Source organism: Bidens hawaiensis, unplaced genomic scaffold, assembly GCF_021521415.1.
Source record: "Bidens hawaiensis isolate Kalapana, Puna unplaced genomic scaffold, B.hawaiensis_p1.1 tig00020226_1, whole genome shotgun sequence".
Lineage (NCBI taxonomy): Eukaryota > Viridiplantae > Streptophyta > Magnoliopsida > Asterales > Asteraceae > Bidens > Bidens hawaiensis.
This window is the reverse complement of record NW_027493076.1, coordinates 309,897-331,490: the sequence shown is the minus strand read 5'-3', so window position 1 is coordinate 331,490 and position 21,594 is coordinate 309,897. Positions and strand designations below refer to the sequence as shown.

Here is a 21,594-nt window from a genome sequence, read left to right as displayed (position 1 = left end):
TTACGAACTAATAAAGATCTTTAAAGATCTTTACACCGGTGCTCTTTTTCTATTATTCATTTCTTCCATATCTTTAATAGCGGGTTGGTTACACGTACAACCGAAATGGAAACCGAGCGTTCCGTGGTTCAAAAATGTAGAATCTCATCTCAATCATCATTTATCAGGACTCTTCGGCATAAGTTCCTTGGCTTGGACAGGGCATTTAGTCCATGTCGCTATTCCAGCATCCAGATGGGGTTCGATGGAATAATTTCTTAAATGTATTACCACATTCCCAAGGGTTAGGCCCACTTTTTATAGGTCAGTGGAATCTTTATGCTCAAAATCCTGATTCAAATAGTATTTTACTTGGTACCTCCCAAGGAGCGGGAACTGCCATTTTAACCTTTCTCGGGGGATTCCATCCACAAAACCTTAGCTATTGCATTTATTTTTTCTCATTTTTGGGCATATGTATAGAACGGATTTTGGGATTGGGCATAGTATGAAAGATCTTTTAGATGCACATATCCCTCCGGGAGGGCGATTGGGACGTGGGCATAAAGCCTTTATGACACAATTAATAATTCGATTCATTGCTTTCTTTAGGGGTTATTACTTCTTTGGTAGCTCAACACATGTATTATTTACCCGCTTATGCATTATAGCACACGACTTTACTATCCAAGCTGCGTTATATACTTATCACCAATACATCACAAGATTCATCATGACAGGAGCTTTTGCTCATGGAACTATATTTTTTATTAGGGATTACAATCCAGAACAGAATGATGATAATGTATTGGCAAAATGTTAAAGCATAAAGAAGCTATCGTATCTCATTTAAGTTGGGCAGCCTCTTTTTGGGTTTCTATAATTGGGACTATGTTCAATTGTACATAATAATGCCATGCTTGCCTTTGGTACTATGGAAAAACAAATCTTAATCGAACTTATATTTGCTCAATGGATACAGTCTGCTCATGGTAAAACTTCATATGAGTTCGCTATACTTTTATCTTCAACGAACGGCCCGACATTCAATTGGGGTCGAAACATATGGTTTCCCGGTTGGTTAAATGCTGTTAATGAGAATAGTAATTCACTATTCTTAACATCATGTTCCTGAGACTTTTTGGTTTATCATATTATTGCTTGCTCTGGGTTTACATACAACTACATTGATCTTAGTAAAAGGTGCACTAGATGCACGTGGTTCCAAATTAATGCTAGATAAAAAGGATTTTGGTTATAGTTTTCCGTGCGATGGCCCATGACGAGATGGTACTTATGATATTTCGGCTTGGGACGCATTTTATTTGGCAGTTTTTTTGGATGTTAAATACCATTGGATGAGTTACTTTTTATTGCATCGGAAGCACATTACATAATGGCAGGGTAATGTTTCACAGTTTAATTAATCTTCCACTTATTTGATGGGCTGATTAAGAGATTATTTATGGTTAAACTCTTCACAACTTATTAATGGATATAATCCTTTTGATATAAATAGTTTATCGGGCATGGATGTTTTTAATTGGACATCTGGTTTGGGCTACTGGATTTATGTTTTTAATTTCTTGTTGTGGATATTAGCAGGAATTGATTGAAACTTTAGCATAGGCTCATGAACAAACACCTTTGAATGCACATCTTTAAAATTTAACTAAAAAACAAATTTTCCTTAATTTATACATCATTTTTCCTTAAAATCTTCCCCAATCTATTCTTCATTCTCATCTCTATATTTTGTTTTAATTAGTTTTTCTCTTTATTCCATTTATAATTTTAACTACTAAATATTTTGTCTTATTATCATTTTCAATATAAATTGATTTATAATATATTTTTATAGAAGGGTGGTTGAAAATGGAATGTTGTGACAATGCTCTAAATTTGAAGGTTTCTTATACTATTTGGAGTTTGAAAATAGGGAATGGGTTGAAGTGGTTATTTAAATAATTTTTTAAAATTTTTAAAATAAAGATGTGTATAAAGAACCCACTAGGAATGCTCTTAGGCATAATAGATACTATCGATGACTTTTTTCTTTATTTGACAAGTATCCATTTGTTATTTAGTTTATATTTTTTTATTTTAAAATTTACTAACGTGATTTTAATACATATTTTACATTTGCAGGGGTGATTGATTTGATCATTTGGTTGGATTAGTATTAATATCTTTTCAAGTTAAAAAAAACGTATTTTTTACCCTCTTATATAATCGTGTTGATTGTTATATACTTTTGTTTGTGTAAAATAATTTATATTCATTTTTTAGTTAGGAGCTCTTAACAATTTCTTCAAAAGAAAAGTTAATTTCACCTTAATTGAAATTTCATCTAGTAGTAGTGATGGTCGGAGACCTATCTTTACTTTGACTATGCCTAAATTAGTTGACCTGGATATATATGTTTACTAAATTGTGTTGTTTAATCTGTTTTTAATCTATTTATAGCCAATCCGTATTGTGTTGTACATAATTTTTTTGTATTCGTCTATGTGATATATACGTGGGCCATTCTAACTAATAGTCTGTAAGGATTTTCAATGGGTTATGCAAGGGAGTTGGTTTAAGGCTGACATGATGGTCATTCCACTTAGTAACTATGACTTTGTACTGGGTATTCAGTGGTTACAAACCTTGAATGATATTATATGGAATTTCAAATCATTGATTATGAAATTCACCATTAATGGTCATACCTTTGAACTAAAATGATCCACTTCTAATGGGGTCAGTTTATGTTCTATGGAGAGGCTAAATGTTTGGTTTCAAGATCCAAACAAAATTGTTAGTGGCCAATTGTTTAGTTTAAAAACAGAAGGCACTGAACAACTCCAACATCAGCCTCACATATCTGATGTTGGAACTCATAAAACCATTGATGACCTTCTAAATCAGTACCAAGATATCTTTGAAGTGCCTACAGGATTACCTCCTTCTAGAAGCTGTGATCATAGAATCAAACTTAAGGATGAAAATGTCACATTAAACCTTAAGCCATATAGGTATCCTAGCACTCAAACGACTGTCATTGAACAAATGACACAGGAATTATTGGATACTGGAGTTATCCGCAACAGTACCAGTTCTTTTGCAGCCCCGGTAGTTTTGGTTAAAAAAAAGGACGGGTCTTGGAGAATGTGCATAGACTATAGAAGATTAAATGACGCAACCGTTAAGGATGGATTTCTGATTCCTTTAATTGAAGAACTCTTAGATGAATTAGGAGGTTCAACAGTTTTCTCCAAACTAGATCTAAGATCGGGATATCACCAATAAGAATGTATGAAGATGATATCTACAAGACTGCCTTTAAGACACATCAAGGCCACTATGAATTTCTAGTTTTACCATTTGGGCTGACAAATGCCCCTGCAACATTTCAGTCGTTGATGAATGAAACTTTTAAACATGTTTTGAGGAAATGTACTTTAGTCTTTTTTGATGACATCTTGGTCTATAGCCAAACAATGGACCAGCATGTTATAGACTTGGAAATGGTACTACAACTTATGAGACAAAATTCCTTAAAAGCCAAAAGATCCAAATGTTTTTTTGGAGGATCTAAGGTGGAATACTTAGGACATATAATCACAGGAGATGGTGTTGCTACTGATCCTACCAAAATTAAAGCAATTCAGGATTGGCCACCACCTGCTACCCTTAATCAACTAAGGGGTTTCCTGGGTTTAACAAGGTATTATAGAAGATTTATTAGGGGCTTTGGGACTATTGCCAAACGCTTAACCGAACTTCTGAAAAAAGATGCCTTCCATTGGAACCCTGCAGCTCAAAGTGCTTTCGATGAACTGAAAAAGGCTATAAGTACTCCCCCTGTGCTTGTCTTACCTGACATGTCTAAAATGTTTGTCATAGAGACAGATGCTTCTGCAAAAGGGTTGGGAGCAGTCCTTATGCAGGATAAACATCCTATTGCTTTCATTAGTAAGGCTCTCTCTGCTAGACAACAGGCTCTATCTGTTTATGAAAAAGAGCTCTTAGCTATTCTGTTGGCAGTAAAAAGTTGGCATCATTACCTGATCTCGAAACACTTAATTATTAGGACTGATCAACAAAGTCTCAAACATCTACTCGATCAGAAAATTATTACTCCACTACAACAGACTTGGCTATCCAAACTTATGGAGTATGATTATGAAATAGTGTACATAAAGGGTTCTGATAACCGTGTGGCTGATGCCCTTTCTAGAGTTCAAGGTATGGGATTGTTATCTCTTACATTGAGTACTATTCAACCACTTTTATTAGATAAACTGAAACAAGGGTGGGAATCTGATAAGAGTTTACAACATATTATAAATCAAATTCTGCAAGGAAACCTATAAAGAATTTGACTTGGGATGGTGCTATTTTAAGAAGAAAAAACAAGATATTGGTACCCAATAATTCTATACTCAGAAATGACATTATCAAGTGGTGTCATGATTCACCATATGGAGGCCATTCCGGGTTCATTCCTACCCTATCCAAGGTTAAAGAAATGTTCTTTTGGAAAGGATGCAGTAAAGAAGTTCATAGATTTGTCAAAGAATGTACCATTTGTCAAAGGGCTAAATATGAGACATTGGCATCTCCAGGGTTACTCCAGCCACTACCTTTACCATTGACCATTTTCAGTGATGTGTCAATGGACTTCATTTCTGGTCTTCCTAAAGTGCAGGGTAAAGACACAATTTTGGTAGTGGTAGACCGGCTAACTAAATATGGACACTTCATTCCTTTATCTCATCCTTATACTGCAGCTACGATAGCTCAGGTATTTTTGGATAACATTTTCAAACTTCATGGGTGTTCTAATTCGATTGTATCTGATAGAGATCCTGTCTTTATCAGTCAGTTTTGGAGAGATTTTATGAAATTGCAGGGTATTACTTTAGCTTACTTAAGTGCCTATCATCCCCAATCTGATGGGCAAACAGAAGTGTTGAATAGGTGTCTAGAATCTAACCTAAGATGTCTGTGTATGGACACTCCATTGCAATGGTTGAAGTGGTTGCCATTAGCTCAATGGTGGTATAATACATCATGGCATTCTGCCATATGCATGTCTCCGTATCAAGCTTTATATGGGTTCAAACCCTCAATCCATATTCCTTATATACCAGGGGACACACAAATTGCAGCTGTGGAAGAACTCCACAGAGACAGAGAACACATGATTACTCAATTAAAGCAGAATTTAGAACGGGCCCGAAATCGTATAAAACAGTTATGTGATAAGAAAAGAACTGATCGGGAGTTTAATGTTGGGGACTTGGTTTACCTCAAATTGCGGCCTTATGTTCAATCTTCACTTAAACTGCATCATAATAAGAAGTTGAGTCCTCGTTACTATGGACCCTTCTTAGTATTGGAACGTATTGGTGCAGTGGCTTATCGTCTGGATCTACCAAGAGATTCTCTTATACACCCCACATTTCATGTCTCACTTCTTAAGTCAGCTCATGGAAGTCATCAACCAAGTTATCCTCTACCTTCAGGACCTCGGTTCCACTTTCAACCACGAGCGATTTTAGATAATAAAGTGGTGCGTCGAGGAAATAAAGCTGTTGCAAAAGTTTTAGTCCACCGGATGAATTTACCAATCTCTGAAGCCACATGGGAATTTGCGGATGAACTTAGAATTCGTTTTCCCTCTTTTGTTTTTTGAGGTCAAAAAAGTCAATGGGAAGGGGGTATTGTTACATTTGTATTAGTTTCATACTAGAATTACCAATAGTCAAATAGATCAGGGACTAGTTTGTATTAGTTGTTAAAAGACAGGGACTAGTTTGTAAACTGTTAGTTAGTTGTAAACTGTTAGTTAGCGAGATCTGTTCGTTAACCGACTATATTACCAGCTCTAACTAATAAGATCGGTAGCTTGTTTGACGAATATTCCTTTCTCTCCCTAAAGATTCTTTGTTCTAATCTCAAGCTATCACGATTGTCGGCTGCGAGCTTTCGCCGTACGTACTGCTTCGTGGCGCTGATCAGACTGTGTTTGCGGATGATGTGGCGGAGTCTGCGCCGGTTGACGGGCAGTTCTTGAGATATAAGTGGTTAGTTGTTTGTTTGTTATGTGGTTTTAACTGAATTTGGAAGTTTTATACTGGTTAATGCTTGTTTAGAGCTTGAAAGTTTGTTGCTCTATGGTATGTTATGCATTAGTTTGCTATTTAAAGATATTAAAGTTTGTTTATGTTAACGGTAGTTTACAACTTTCAATCATGAGTACTCGCGCATGGTTGTTCACTAGAGTATATACTATACTAGTAGCTTAGATATGAGGCTGTGAGTGAGATTATACCAGGTAAGTTTGTTTGATAGAATATGACAATAGTAACACCGAGCACGTTCATTTCAGAACCAATAATATGTTGAGAGCTGCAAGAACCAGATTCGTGTAAAACACTTGTAAAATAGTATATAGAAGATAATAAAAGTACCGGGAGAAAGAAACTGTGGTGGTTACGTAACTGTCAAGTGTGTCACGTTTAAACTTTAAAGCCCTCATCCATAAAGCCCCATTTTGGTTTAAAGTCCCCTTACCACCCCCATTATATATATGTATGTGTGTGCGTGAGAGAGAGAGAGAGAGCGAGAGAGAGTGAAAAGCATGCCATGGCCCCACCACACCTCCCCCATACCGTCCTTCGTCTGGATACATCTCCACCCCTTACCGCCCCACTATACAGCCCCGGGGCGGTGTTCCTCGCCTATAATGCCCCCTTTAAAGCCCCCATACGGCCCACAACGGCTAGTCTTGTTACTTTTTTATGCCTATTTTGATTGTGGAAACTTGTTGCTTTATGGCACACTATGCATTAATTTGCAATTTTAGATATTAAAGCTTGTTTCTTGATGTGATTAGTATGATTAAGGAAGTTTACTGTTTTTGGGAGTGTATACTTTTGTTATATAGACCTTTTAGGGTAGTGTACAGGTACTTGCGTAGGGTTTAGTGCTTTTTTGTGTCTATTTGTTGTTTTGCTCATAGTTACATTTCAGTAGTTTACAACTTTTCATTATTAGTACTCATGCATGGATGTTTGTGTTGTTTTTCTTAGCTATGTTTTATGATATATGGATTACTAGACTATACGATACTGGTAGCTTAGCTATGAGTGCGATTATAGAACCAATAATATGTTGAGAAATGCAAGAAGCAATTACGCATAAAACACTTGTAAATTGTGTATGGAAGATAATCAAAGTATTGGGAGAAAGAAAGTGTGGTGGACTGGTGGTTAAGTAACTGTCAAGTGCATCACATTTAGAGCACCATATACAAGGGCATTATTAGGTTTTTGCAGTTTTCAGCATATTATTGGTACTGAAATGAACGCCCCTCTACCAACACAACGCCAAGTTTTGCTCCAAGAATATAAAAAGTGTTGTTGTTTGGTCTAGCACGTGCAATAACTTATTTTTTAAATTTTGGAGTAAAATTTTGATGATAGCTAGTAGTAACATGAAACATGAAGTTTTTTGTGCTGTAACTTCATGTTTAGTACATTCATACAATTATACGTTTATACTGGTAAAAGGTTAAAATGAGAAGTTCAGTTCTAATTATAAGTTGTGACTAAATTTCATAGATACGTACTAGATTTCTTGCCACTAGCCACATGGGAAGTGTGGTTTCTTTGATATACAGATTTACTGTTTAATGCAAGTATAGAAATATAATGACCAGCTAACCCTTTGCATAACCAAATGCTATGAACCTTTACTATTCTGTAAGTATTGCCCTAGATTTCTTACTTCATTTGTGTTGTATTTTTTTGTATTAGTAGTCACGAAAAGCGAGATTTATTTTTATATATAAAATTCATCTCTTCTTTTTAACTAGATTTTTTAAACAAGTAATCATCTGATTGTTACAAATTTTCACAACAGATAAACACATATTTTAGCAGTCCCTTATCTAATTTTGCAGGTACCGTATACAAAGGTCACAATTTGCAGCAGCATCCATCGGAACAAGCTACTTTACAATGTTTAGGTTGCGTTAAAGCCAAAATTCCCGCTGCTAAAAGTTACCACTGTTCTCCCAAATGTTTTTCAGATGCGTGGCAGCACCATTTCATGAAGAAGAAGAAATATTTGGCCGATTCAATAACAACAGCAATAGTAATATTAATCAAAGCTTAACAAACGGTGCATCCACACCGTTATATCCTGCAGCTGTGACACAGAGGAACAGCATGGTTTGAAGTCGGGCGGTTAAAAACCTACACACCAACCGCTGATGATATCGGTCACGTTTTGAAGTTTGAATGTGTGGTGGTTGATGTGGAGTCAAAGTTAACTGTTGGATCAGTGAATACTGTAATGACGTCACGGGTGATCCCGGCGGCGGTTGGTTTCGGTTAGTAATGCTGACGTGGCGTTTACTGTGTTGTCGTATAATATTCTATCGGATACGTTTGCTACGGGTGATGCGTTCGGTTATTGTCCCTCGTGGGCCCTTTCTTGGCCATGTCGTAGACAAAATTTGTTACGTGAAATTGTTGGTTATCGAGCGGATATCGTTTTGTCTTCAAGAGGTAGAATTTTGATTATTTGATGATTTTGATTATAGAGTTAAAGTTTAATAATCGTTTTTGAAACTAATTTGAGAGGCTTTTTTGTATTATCTCACAAGTAGTATTTCTTTGGTTTACAATAATGTTGTTTTTGCTCATTTAGGTATTATTTTCTCAAATAATCAGAAATTTTGAAATGCTCAAAACAATTATCTTTTTTTATACCAATTTTAAACAGCTGTTTTGTCTTGTTTTAGACTTAACAAAACTGGTTTGAGGGGTAAAATAAATATGTTAAATCTAATTTGAGAATTTTATTTTGGTACCATCTCATAAGTACTGGTTTTTCTTTACGATAATGTCTCATTTAGGTATTATTTTCTTATATAATCAGAAAATTTTCAGATACTCAAAACAGTTGATTTATTACCAACTTCAAACAGCAAATTGGTCTTGTTTTAGACTCAACAAAACTGGTTAGTGAAGGGTAAAAAAAGCGAAACAAATGTGTTTTTACCCCTTTTGGATCTTAATTTGTGTTTTTTTCCATCTCACATTCTCACAAGACACGCTGTCCCCCTTTCACAAAATGTTGCTTTTTTTTGCTCATTTTAGGTGATATTTTTCTAAATATTTAGAATTTGTCAAATGCTTACGGTTGATTATTTAATTCTGATACATTATAATGACAATCATTTTAAATGTGCATATTTCTAAGTTGATTTTGATGGTTAAAAAGCTAAGCTAAAAATGCTTTAGCTTTTTTTCAGATACAAAGTGATCATTTTGAGGAGTTTTTTGCACCTGAACTCGACAAACATGGTTATCAGGCTCTATATAAGAAGAAAACAACCGAGGTATGTTTCATCCTTTTATTATTGTTTCAATTATATAAGTAGTTTAGATATATAGGTGACAAGTCTATATTTTTATTTTAACAAATTGATAAAAACATTTAAGAAACTAGGCCGTAAACGAACCACATGAACACAAATAGAGCTTATTCATGTTTATTTAATATTAACCGAACGGAAACGAATGTTCGTTAAGAAAATGAATGTGTTCGTGCTCATTTATGTTTGTTCGTTAATAAACCAACATCAATTAAAACTAAATGTTATTATCCAAATTAAAGTCTAAAATATCATTATCTTCACATCCAGCATTTTATAAAGTAAACAAAAATATCGAAACAAAAGGTTTTAAAGTATTAAATTTAAATTAAATTCAAAATTAATATATTTATAAACAAACTTGAATGTATATATAAACAAACATAAATGAGTCTATCTGAACAAATGTAAATGAACGAACTTCCGCTGAACAGTTCGCTTTTGTTTACAGGCCTACATTAAATGGGTTTTTATTGTAGTAATGATTGATTTTTTTTCAATCATATTTAACATATATATTTTTAACAATTTAAAAATAGATAAAAACGGTTCATTATTGATTCTTGTGATTGTTGTTTGGTTGCAGGTTTTCAATGGCAGTGTTATGACCATCGATGGCGCATTTTTCCGTCGAGATAGATTTTCACATGTCAAAAAATATGAGGTATAAATATATATATTTGTATTATATTAATTAACATTTTAGCACCATGGATTTACTAATTAAATATAGGTCTAAATTTGCAGGTTGAGTTTAATAAAGCTGCACAATCTTTAACAGATGCTCTAGTTCCCAGTGCTCAGAAGAAAACCGCTCTAAATCGGCTCGTTAAGGTATTTTTCATATCATTTTTCTAATTCATGTTTAATTTTTGCTTGTTTTTATTTTTATGTTGTTTTTATGACGTGTAACAGGATAATGTTGCATTAATTGTTGTTCTAGAAGCAAAGTTCAGTAACTATGGTGTTGATATTCCTGGGAAACGACAACTTGTTTGCGTGGTATGACATGACATCTTATGTATATTTTTAATTATTTTAATTTCACTTAAGTCTTCACATTTATTTATATATTTTTTCTTATGGTGTGTAGGCGAACACTCATGTGAATGTTCAACAAGATCTAAAGGATGTTAAATTATGGCAGGTTATTCTTTTAACCTCTACTTATAGATATTAAACAGTTTTAGTTAATAGAGTTAATTACACGAATGGTCTCTTTAGTTGGCCCATATTGCAGACCAGTCCCCACTTTTCTAAAATGACACGTGTGATAACTAGAAAATGAATGAATGAACGTGTTCATGTTGATTTGTTAATGTTCATCCGTGTTTGTGTTTGTTCGTTAAGAAAACGAACGAGCATAAACGAACACCTATCAAAAGTAAACGTATTCCTTAAGTCTAAAATACCATGATCATTACATTCAATGGTTCAAAAATAAACAAAGATATCCAAATAAAGGTATTTTAAATACGAAATTCCAGTTGATTATAAATTAATATTAGTAATATATATATGAACCAATATTTAAACAAACGGACATAAATGAATGGATAGAAACGAACGGGTACGCATTCATGTTCGTTTGTTTAGTTAAATGTACAGAAAACCGTGTTCATGTTTATTTGTTATAAAAGGAATGAACATGAAAAAGAAAATTTGTATGTTTGTTCGGTTAAATATAAATGAACAAAAACGTACAAGCCCATCTGTGTCGGATGGGTTCGTTTACAGGCTAGCCTCCATCCACTCCAGAGACCATGTGTGTTACGGTTGAGTGAATAGTTGTGTAATTGTAGAAAAGTGGGGACTACTCAGCAATATGGGCAAACTACAGGGATCAATTGTGTAGTTAACTCTAGTTAATGTTATTAATTATTAAAAGGTTTAGAAAAGATAGCCGCGAGTGCAGATATACCAATGTTAGTTTGTGGAGATTTTAATTCGGTTCCCGGAAGGTTTGTTTTGTATTTAATCAATTATAATAATTTTTTAATTTCATAATGATATAAATTGTTAAAAACGACCATTTTGATTTTTGCAGTGCTCCTCATGCACTTTTAGCAATGGGGAAAGTTGACCCAATGCATCCGGATTTAGCAGTTGGGGACCCATCACTAAATACTTTGCCTTTGGTAATATAAATATTCAGCTAATATTTTAATTTCATGAAATTGTATTAGTGCGTTTGCAAGAATTGGAGGTTATGAGCAACAAAAGAAGAGAGTGGACCCCGCTACAAACGAACCGTTAGGGATTTTATTGGCACCCTTGCCTTGATTACATATTTTATTGCCACCCTTTATAAACATTATCATCCAACATACTTATTTTATGTTGTAATACGTTACCTTCTTCAACTTTTGGTTAATGTGTTACATCATTTGAAATAAAAGACAACTTATATAGTATTCTTGGTTTCCGGATGAGACCTGCAGTTTGGTGTAAACATAAATGACTCAATTTGTACTTTTTAATAATATGAAGTTGAGGGAGTAGACGATATTATACTTTTATAATTATAAGATTGGTGAAATGATTTTGAGTATCTACTTTATTTTCGCGTATTGTTAAAAATGCTTTAAAAAAAACACGAACATAAAACATGTGTGTATTTAGTAGCTGTATAGGCAAACACAATTGAAATAAACCGTCACAGATCAAACAATGTAATTACTAAAATGATACAAAACTTTGAAAAATTAACAAATTACAAACACACTCTATATTACCAGTTTCATTTTCGTGATCATGATATCGACAAAGCAATCTCATAATCGGTTCTAGTATACATTTCAAACTACAGTTGATAAAACTCGAATATAATTTCTAGGAATTTTTTTTAAGGAAGTTGAGGTTCTGAGGCTGCTGGCTTTGAATTGAATAGTGGCTGCAAAGCTTTTACAACAATTGTCATAGTTGGCCTGAAATCCGCTTCATATTGAACGCATAATGCTGCGACTGCTGCCATCTGAGTATGAACGGACACAAACAAGAAAATGTTAACGAGTTTAACCAGTTTTTATAAAAGTGAGTGGATGAGTTTGAGTCAAAATAGGTCGTGTCAAATTTGGTTTGGGTCAAAACATTCAGGTCAAATTGGGCCCAGAGTCAAAACGGGTCGGGTCGCAGGTTCGTATAAATAACGAGCTAATAAAATTGGGGTTGAGACAAAACGTGTCGGGTCAAATTGGGCTTGATTTAAAGCATGTCAGGTCAAATTGGGTTTGAGTCAAAACAGGTCGGGTCAAAATTGGCTCTGTATGAGATTACTATTATTTTAGCTATAAATAAATAGTGTGTATTAAAAGAAATTTTAATAAAAACTTTTTTTTTTGCCTTTAAACGAATTATTATATTTTAATAAAACTACAGTTTTTCGACATATCGATCCAATGCATAAGAAACACATTTTAAGCAACTTTTGACCCGTTTCACATATTTCATTTTAAAAGTAAAGCATAACTCGAATGAAAATAATAAAACTTAATCAAAAACAGAAATATACCTTAGCGGCCGCCTTTGGAGGGTAATCGGTATTTAACTTCGGGTCAATACATTGCTTTACTTTATCCTCACTTAACCTTGGAGTTGCCTGTTGCAAGCAAGATCTTAATCTTAATTAGCATTGAAGCTATAAAATGACCTATTTGCCCCTAAACAATATTAAAAATTATCAATAGCAAGTCAAAAAAAGTTAAAAAAACACACCCAAGTTACAAGACTCCGTTGTCCTTTTGGCATTGTGTGGTCAACTGGTTTTCTTCCGCACAAAAGTTCCAGAAGAACGACTTCAAAACTATAAACGTCACTTTTTGAGTTATTTTCCCCGTCATTGCATACCTGAATCAAAATATTATATTATATTATATTATATTATATTATATTATATTATATTATATTATATTATATTATATTATATTATATGTCCAATCACTAACAGGCTGAAAGGCGAAAACTAACATGTTTAACATATACTTACTCTGGAGCATGGTATCCAAATGTTCCCAAAACTCGAGTCGAATGTAACCGAGCTGCAGCATCAGACGACTGATTGCTCAAATTAAAATCAGCAATCTTTGTATGACAGTCGTTAAATAATAAAATATTGCTGGACCGAACATCACGATGCACAATCGAAGGTTGAACCTTTTCATGTAAATACTCGAGCCCTTTTGCTGCACCATACGCGATTTTAACTCTCTGAGTCCAGCTCAGCACCGGGCCCGGTTCCGCCCCCTTTACACCCTTTCTCCCTATAATTACAAAATACCCAAAACTTAAAACTATAAGTTAAAAATAAAGATTAAGACAAGTTGCATGTATGTAATGTATGTACCATGTAATACGTCGTGTAACGAGCCCATCGATGCATACTGATATACCAAGATGCGGTTGTTTGTCTCTAAGCAATAACCGAGCAACTCAACAAAATGCTCGTTTTTAAGCCTTGAAACGACCGATAACTGCAAATAAACGAGTGAAACGTGCATGTTAACAGTTGGTTGTTACATATATTTATAGAGTTGGCAAGACGGGCAGGTTGAGTAACGCTGTAACGGGTCAATCTTTTCGGTCAAAACGGGGCGAACTCAATTAATTTAACATTATGAAAAAATAAAAATTTTCAAAACTCTAAACTGGTTTGCAAACTCATTATCAGACTCAGTTGATGAACTGGTATCCAGTTTTTTAACTGCAACTTCTTCACCTGTACTTAACTTTCCATAAAAAACTCGACCATACGAACCTTCGCCAACCAAAGATTTTGTACCAAAACTACCCGTAATCTTGTTTAACTCGTTTAACGATAACGCTGGTGTTTTGATCGGCAACACTTTTTGCTGGGCCCCACTTCTTGCAGGCACTGTACTCCTTGGTTCTCCTCTATTACTCCCTTAAATCACAAAATCTTTTTTTAAAAAAATTATAATTTTTTTATAAAAAGTTTATAAAAATGTATAAAAACTCTGTATATTGTTAGTTACCTCCGTAAGGCGGTCCTCGAGGCGGTGCCGTGGTGACGTTGTTTGTGGGCCCAGTGCCATAGTCATCTTCTACAGAACCTCCACAACAAGACATTCTTGAAAGGATACTTAACAATATACTTTTTTCTGTGATTTAACCTGAAATAATTAAAACATGATAATCACTTATAGGTGTGCTACTCGAGATAGCTCCTAGCTCGATCCTTAAAATAAGCTTGTCTAATAAACGAACCCTTGAGCCTGAGTTTCACTTATCGAGCTCGAGTTGACTTGCCAGCCTAAATGAGCCCGTTATATATATAATTTTTTTTGTTAATGTAATAAATATATATTTATATAATAAATAGTAAAATTCATTATAAATAAAATTATGATAAAATAACTAAATTATATACATTATGTTAATTACAAAATCTACAATTAAAAACTATATATAAATAATTAAAAATGCATATAAATTATTTAATAAATAATAAATTAGCCAATCTCGAGCTTCAAAAAACAACTCACGATCCGAGCTTGAGCTTGAGAAAAAGAGCTTGAAACAAGCCTAGCTCGAGCTCGGTGACACCCTGACTCGGCACGACTCGACTACATTGCAGCCCTTAACAAAATTACACCAAAATACCCTGCAACTTGAACTAATCTAGATGAACAAAGTAACAATTACATGCCTCAAATCGCCGAAAGTCAAAAGCAAGATTGTGTTTTGGTGAACGTTGAATGTTGATGTAGTATATATATATCTGTAATATGTGTGGGTTGTTCATGCTTGCACGTTCATGGAATGGAATCTTGAATTCATAGTAGTAGTTGGTGATAAGCCAGTTGTCTAATACCATTATTATTATTATTATCAATAACATTTAACACAAACTCAAATAATCATATCAAGATGAGTCTCCTTGTGCATGCATGATGCATTGGACACGTAATTTGTAGTTTTAAAACTGCGCATCCATAGTGGTTTCATAAAAAAAAAAAAAAAACCCACAAAGAAGATGCTTGGTGATGAAACTTGGATGAAAACGAAGAGGTGCATAAAAAAGTGATAAACCAGAGGTTGGGCTCAAATTTTTTGGCGAAAACGAATAAATTTTTTGAACGAAAACGAGTAAATTGACACTGATGAGCAAAAAACATGGGGGGGGGGGGACTAAGGGTTCGCCCATGAAGATGCCTAAGGGTTTCACTTCACCGCATTATATAAAATAATGCATTAATCAATAAAAATAATAAAAAAGTATGTGTATGCTGGTGATTGGTAGAAAGTGTGATTCAAGAGTTGAGAATGCCGTTCTTTGGATAACGCTAGGAGAGACAACGTCCATGTTATTGGAGATGTGTAATCATGTAGAGGCGTTTTTGGGTGCGACATAGGTGGCCAAATAGTCCATTAAGACGATTGGGAGTGTTAAATAGTTAACTGGCTTTAAACATTAAATTTCAAGAACTACATAATGTAATTGTAAAGGGTGTTTGGTATAAATAGTGAGTTATAAAGAGTGGGTAAACAGTTATATAACCGTCTTATGAGTCACAATTAAAAACAAAAATGTGCGCATGCTTAAACACTTCTCACATTACCTTGTTTGAATTGATTTCTTTTTTGTCAAATTAAATAGTAATGCAGTTGTACCTAGAGGTGTACAAAACCGGTTTTCTTTGTCAAACTAAACCAGTTTGGTCAAACCATGGTCAAAACCGGTTTGACTCAAACTGGTTCGGTTTAGAAACCAGTTTATAAACATGAAAGGTTGAACTGGTCGAAATCAATTCGGTACAATTTGAAACCGGTTTAAAATCGGCTTGGTAGTTCAAATGGGGAACCAATGATAGAACCAACAGGCAGGGTCGGTTTGCAGTGAACTGGTTCCAAACCTTTTTATCGTTACATCTTTAGTTGTACCTCATTACCAAGAAAATATTCAATATCAAACCACATGGACCATGACAATTATCACATCACAATAACAAACTACTAGATCACAAATTTCATGTTTCCAAACAACCAACTTATCACAAAACACAAATTTCAAGACACCACATAAATCAACATAAACATCTCGATTCGCGTATCCGCATAACTCAACCCGTCAACCCTCGACCCGACCCAACTATACAAACCCAAACCTGGCCCGTCTCTCGGTTTGACTTTCATTGACTCACTGTTCTTTCCATATCCGTCCGCTAACCCTTAACTTAAGTTCTTGCCTATCTCCACCCGAGAAAAACAACGCCAAGTTTCTTGGAATCATGAGCCCGTCTTGACTATCACGAACTTTTCTGTGACTGTCACGAATGCTTCGTGGGACCCCTTGCCATGTGAATTTATGTCCGTACCCTCCAACTTCTAATGAATAACTAAACTTTTTGGCTTCGGTATCCTCGCCCATGAACCGTAAGAATGTTATGTAAAACGGTGCCATTCCAAGCTGAAACGCCTCGAAGTGTAAACAGAATTGTCGTCCGTAACAGTTAAATACCTGTAAAAAACATAAACTTTATCTTCCGAAAATACCCTTTTGTGACCGAGAATTTTTAAAAATTTCAAAACATAAACTAAAAAAGATGACTTATATACGTTATAGGCAGCAACACTCATAACAACTTACCGTTAGCATCCACGTGGCATTTTCAACTTCATGCGGATTAGACTTCACATACCGATGATTAAACGTGCATCCATCATGCATATCAACATTATGATCATCCTTCAAATGTGTCATAAGAAACGGGATATCCCCAGTGACTGAACACTTGGACCCCGCATAGGGGCAATTGTAGGGGCGGAATCGGCAATTTTGCTCATGTTTAAGTTTGCTATAATAAGGAAATATATCATGGCACCCGAGGTTTTGATGTCTACACGGAAGTTCTAAAGATTCGGCTACTTTTTCCAATGCTAAACATCTAATGTTTCCCATTTCAAGATGACATGATGGACAACAATTGTGCACACGAAGCTTGCAATTTGAGCATAAAGTATGCCCATTTGGACACTACAAGAAAAAAAAACAAGAAATAAAAGGCAAAATGGTGAATAAATTTGGTGCGAATCTTGAAGTTGTAAGCAAGAAAAAAGTTGACTTTGATCTTGAATAATGGTTTTCTTTGATTAAAGATATGAACTTTCATTTAGTATATGATGTTTCATTTCATTGTTTCAAATTTGCAAAGCAAATTATTCTAAACAGTCAACGAGATTGTTAAAAACTGTAAACGAAGGCCTAAAGGAGGGTCTTTTATAACATTACATCATATTTAGATGTAAAAATTCGAGAAAACATAAACTTTTTACAAAACTATGTAAATTTAAAAGTAAAATCTAATAAGTTATGTCCATGATAATATATATTCTATAACCGAAACGAAGTCAAAAAGGTTATTTTAATATTTATTTAATCCAATTTTGTTTGAAAATTTGCAAAAAGTATTTATTTCCTCTAAACCAAGCAAAATTTTCTTTTAAACATATAATTAGAAAGTTAAAATCGTAAACAAATGCCAAAAACGTAAAGTTCTTCGTAACATAAAAAATCTAATTTTGTTTGAAAATTTGCAAAAAGTATTTATTTCCTCTAAACCAAGCTAAATTTTCTTTTAAACATATAACTGAAAGTTAAAATCGTAAACAAATGCCAAAAAAGTAAAGTTCTTCGTAACATAAAAAAATATAATTTTGCTTTAAAACTTAAAAAATTAGTCAGTTCCCCTAAATCTGAAAGAAACCTTAACAAATGAATTCAATTATTTACACATTTATTGATAAACAATGTATAAACAAACCTGGTGAATTGGAGGATACATTAACATAGTGCAAACAGGACATTCTAGAAGCTCATGAACACCATTTGTTGATTGCATTACATGTTTTCCGGTTGCAATTCTTGTAATGCTTTTATCAGTTTTTGTCGTCGCCACATCATACTTCAAAGATTTAGGGTGAGACTCAATAACATCTTTACACACACCGCCACCTGGCGCCATTAAAATCCCAATAATATTTTTCTTGATCCAAAATACAAAAGTAGCAACTTAGCTCGAGTATTGGTGTTCTTGAAAGACTTGCAGCATCTGCTAAAACATAAAGTGTGAAGAGGTATATGAGAACATGCTATGATAGTTTAGGTTACAAAGATGTTAAAGTATTGAATAATATAATCTTTGAGTTTTGGCCAAATGTGTATGATATTAATATATTGGCCAATGCGACGCCGGCGAATCAAAGAACCATAGCTTATTTAATTAAGGGTTCGATTATTTTTAAAAACTTGTGCAGTATTATGTTGTACAGTACAAGTCTACAATACGTAAAGTGGAACGACTACCCGTCCCCATTCGGGGTGTAAGCGAGCCAAACAGCTCGAATCAAGCTTGAGCCAAAAAATAAGCTAGTTTTGATAAACAAGCCGAGCCCCTATCAGGCTCGAGCTGGCTCACGAGCCTGCTATTTATATAACTTTTGTAATAATTACCATTGTATATAAAATTATGATAAAAATAACTAAACATAAAACATGTTCATATGTAAAAATATAATCAAATACGTATAAAAAGTAATTATATATGTATATAAACTAATTAATATATAATACACAAGCTGGCTCATGAGCCTAAACCAAGCTATTATTTATATAAATTCATAAATTATATTAAATACTAAAACTAATATTATTATATATATAATTACGACAATAATAACTAAATTATATATCATGTTATATATGAAAATATGTTTAAAAAATGTATTCAAATGTATACAAATTAATTAAAAATAATAATAAACGAGCCGTGCTCGAGCTTGGAAAACCAGTCACGGGCAGAGCTTGAGCTTGAGCTTTAGATATAGAGCTCGAAACAAGCTGACCTCGAGCTCTCATAAGTTAAACGCACATCCAAACTCCACAAATATCATATCTTTAACTAAATGTCTAAAAAACTCTTTGGTAACAAGAAAACCAGCAAAAAAAAAATTGCAGTAAGACAGGTAGGTGAAACTCTGAACTACTACTATTTAGTAATATAAAAATTCTTACACCAACCAAACTCAAGTAAATGCAAGGAAATTAAGAGTAGATCTATACATATAATAATCAATCCAAGCATACTTTCAATCATTGAGAAGATATTAATTATAGAGAAATAAACAGATATAGCCCCAACAACTAATTGATCATCTAATTCAGCTATCACTTTAGCTACTTTTAGTACCAATAATTAACACTAAATAACTTGAAAACTAATATATAAACAGAAACAAACAAGCAGAAATTGTGATTGCCTAACAAGATTATAATTCATGTGAAGTTCCTAACATCAATCAACCTAATATTCTGCATTTGGCAAAAAAGTAGGTAGAATTGAATTATATAAAAAAAAAAAAAAGGTTAATCAAAAACCAATTCTTGGTATAAAGTGACTAAAACATTCAAGATCTGACATCAAAGTAAGAATTTCACAAAAGCTTATAACTTTATGCAAATAGTTACCAAATAATCAAGAAAAAATTAGGGTTTCAGTTTAAATCAGATGAAAAATGGTCAAAATGTCAAAACCCTAAAAACATAATACTTACTCAAAATGGGTGTGTAATTGTGTAAAGTAGCCATTTTTCAAACCAAATAAACCCTAAATAGCAAAATGCAAGAAAATGACAACTCAAGAACCCAAAATCAAAATGCAATCAAATTTCAAGAAAATAAAAAAAAAATAGTTTTTTTTTTAACTGATTCATTTGATCAGAAGATTCAAAACCCATCTGAGAAATCAACCAAATAAGATAAAGATTCATGGGTTTCGAATAAAAAGTTGATTTAAACAAAACCCATTTCAAAATTTAAACAAATTAATCAAAAAGCAGCTATTTTTACGGTGAAAAACATAACAGGATTCAAGTTTGAGAGATACCCAGATGAGATTATGCAGCTTATTGTTTGAATCTGGTGTTGAATTAAAGAAAAATGAAGTGAAGCTTCGGAAATTGATGGAGGAAACGTATAGAAAGGGGTTTGAACTTTTGATATTTGATTTTGAAAGTCGTCTGATGAGGTAAAAACATACAGAAGAAAACATATTGGTTTATAGATTTCGTTTCTTTAAATATATAAAAGTGAAAATGAGTAATAAATAAATGTTTTGAATTGATTTGTATGAAAAAGAATACATATTTTAATGAAGTAATGTAATTTATTTATATATTTATTTATAGTTTCATGCTCTAGCGGTATCCAGATGACTTTTGGTAGGCTAGGTCGACGGTTCAAGTCTCGTTTGTGACAAAAAATTGTCATGTGCTAGCCATGGTTTACCATAGTGGGTCTTTGGGGCAGTAAGTTTTCTTTAGAATTGGTGGTGGGTTGGGTCACCAATGTTGTGTATGATCTTCGGCGTTGATGGCCTTTTTCAATGGATGTATTTAGGTTGTCGGGTTTTGCTGGTTGTCAAGAAAAAGATTCACGGCCTAAGAATATCAACGCGTGTCCGGTGTAAAAAGATATGGATTTCGGTTTTCTATTAAGTGAAGATAGACTAAATAAAAAAGATTAAATTTTAAGTTGATTTATATGAAAAATAATACACATTTTAAACAACTATATGATTTATATAAATAAAGGTGTATATTTAGATAGGGCGTGTTAGTCATCTCAATAGAAAAATGTATAGTTTTGCCCCTTTATATATAAAATGTTTGTAGTATTAGTAGTGTTTAAACGCATTCAAAACAATGGTTTTAAATTAATCTTGTCAGTGGCGCTTTTTCTTAATAAAAAAGAATAGGTTAAAGAAATAGGAGATAACGTGGATAACATAGTACATGATGTGTTGTGGTCGCATATTGAATACGTTCGCTATAAGAGAAAAAGACGATTGATGATGATATGCGAGTAAAAAGATGATACAAAAATTTAAGCCATATGTTAAATGCATTTAAAATTTAAACTGATATACATTATATGAAGGTTTCATACTTTAACAAAAAAAAAATATATGACTGATGACTCTAGAGTCGTGTAGTCATGTATCACATTACTATTTGCACTAATTTGTTTTTCTAACTTCACTATTAAGATATAAAAAAAGTTAATAGAGTAACTATTTATGTAATTCTCTCTCTCTTTTCTTACAAGTTTTTACTTATATTAAGCCCCAAATCAAAGTATTACAAACATTTTAAACCTTAAT

At 33.5% G+C, this 21,594-nt stretch overlaps 1 protein-coding gene and 2 pseudogenes across 4 annotated transcripts; 1 reads left to right on the top strand and 2 right to left on the bottom strand.

Annotated features, from left to right (window-relative positions):
- The first annotated feature begins 4,495 nt into the window (after positions 1-4,495).
- LOC143560137 (carbon catabolite repressor protein 4 homolog 1-like) lies at positions 4,496-11,729 on the top strand (annotated as a pseudogene).
- A 443-nt stretch (positions 11,730-12,172) lies between these two features.
- On the bottom strand, positions 12,173-18,890 carry LOC143560136 (putative protein kinase At2g41970; annotated as a pseudogene). The gene is made up of 7 exons (XR_013140061.1): positions 18,873-18,890; positions 18,721-18,785; positions 13,761-13,921; positions 13,404-13,677; positions 13,133-13,264; positions 12,930-13,016; positions 12,173-12,392 (listed from the first exon to the last, which is right to left on the bottom strand). The product of XR_013140061.1 is annotated as a putative protein kinase At2g41970 (transcript).
- LOC143560149 (E3 ubiquitin-protein ligase SINAT2-like) lies at positions 16,265-20,499 on the bottom strand. Of its 3 annotated transcripts, none has more exons than XR_013140063.1 (5): positions 20,320-20,499; positions 18,199-18,489; positions 17,025-17,411; positions 16,511-16,895; positions 16,265-16,474 (listed from the first exon to the last, which is right to left on the bottom strand). XR_013140063.1 is itself a non-coding variant. In XM_077048520.1 (4 exons), the coding sequence occupies exons 2-4, from the start codon at positions 18,397-18,399 to the stop codon at positions 16,575-16,577; spliced, it is 909 nt and encodes a 302-aa protein (XP_076904635.1). In that variant the 5' UTR covers positions 18,400-18,486; positions 20,320-20,498; the 3' UTR covers positions 16,495-16,574. The 3 variants fall into 3 exon arrangements, 1 of the variants encoding a protein (XP_076904635.1); XR_013140062.1 differs by having other exon boundaries at positions 18,199-18,486; positions 20,320-20,498; XM_077048520.1 differs by lacking the exon at positions 16,265-16,474 and having other exon boundaries at positions 16,495-16,895; positions 18,199-18,486; positions 20,320-20,498.
- Positions 20,500-21,594: the final 1,095 nt, after the last annotated feature.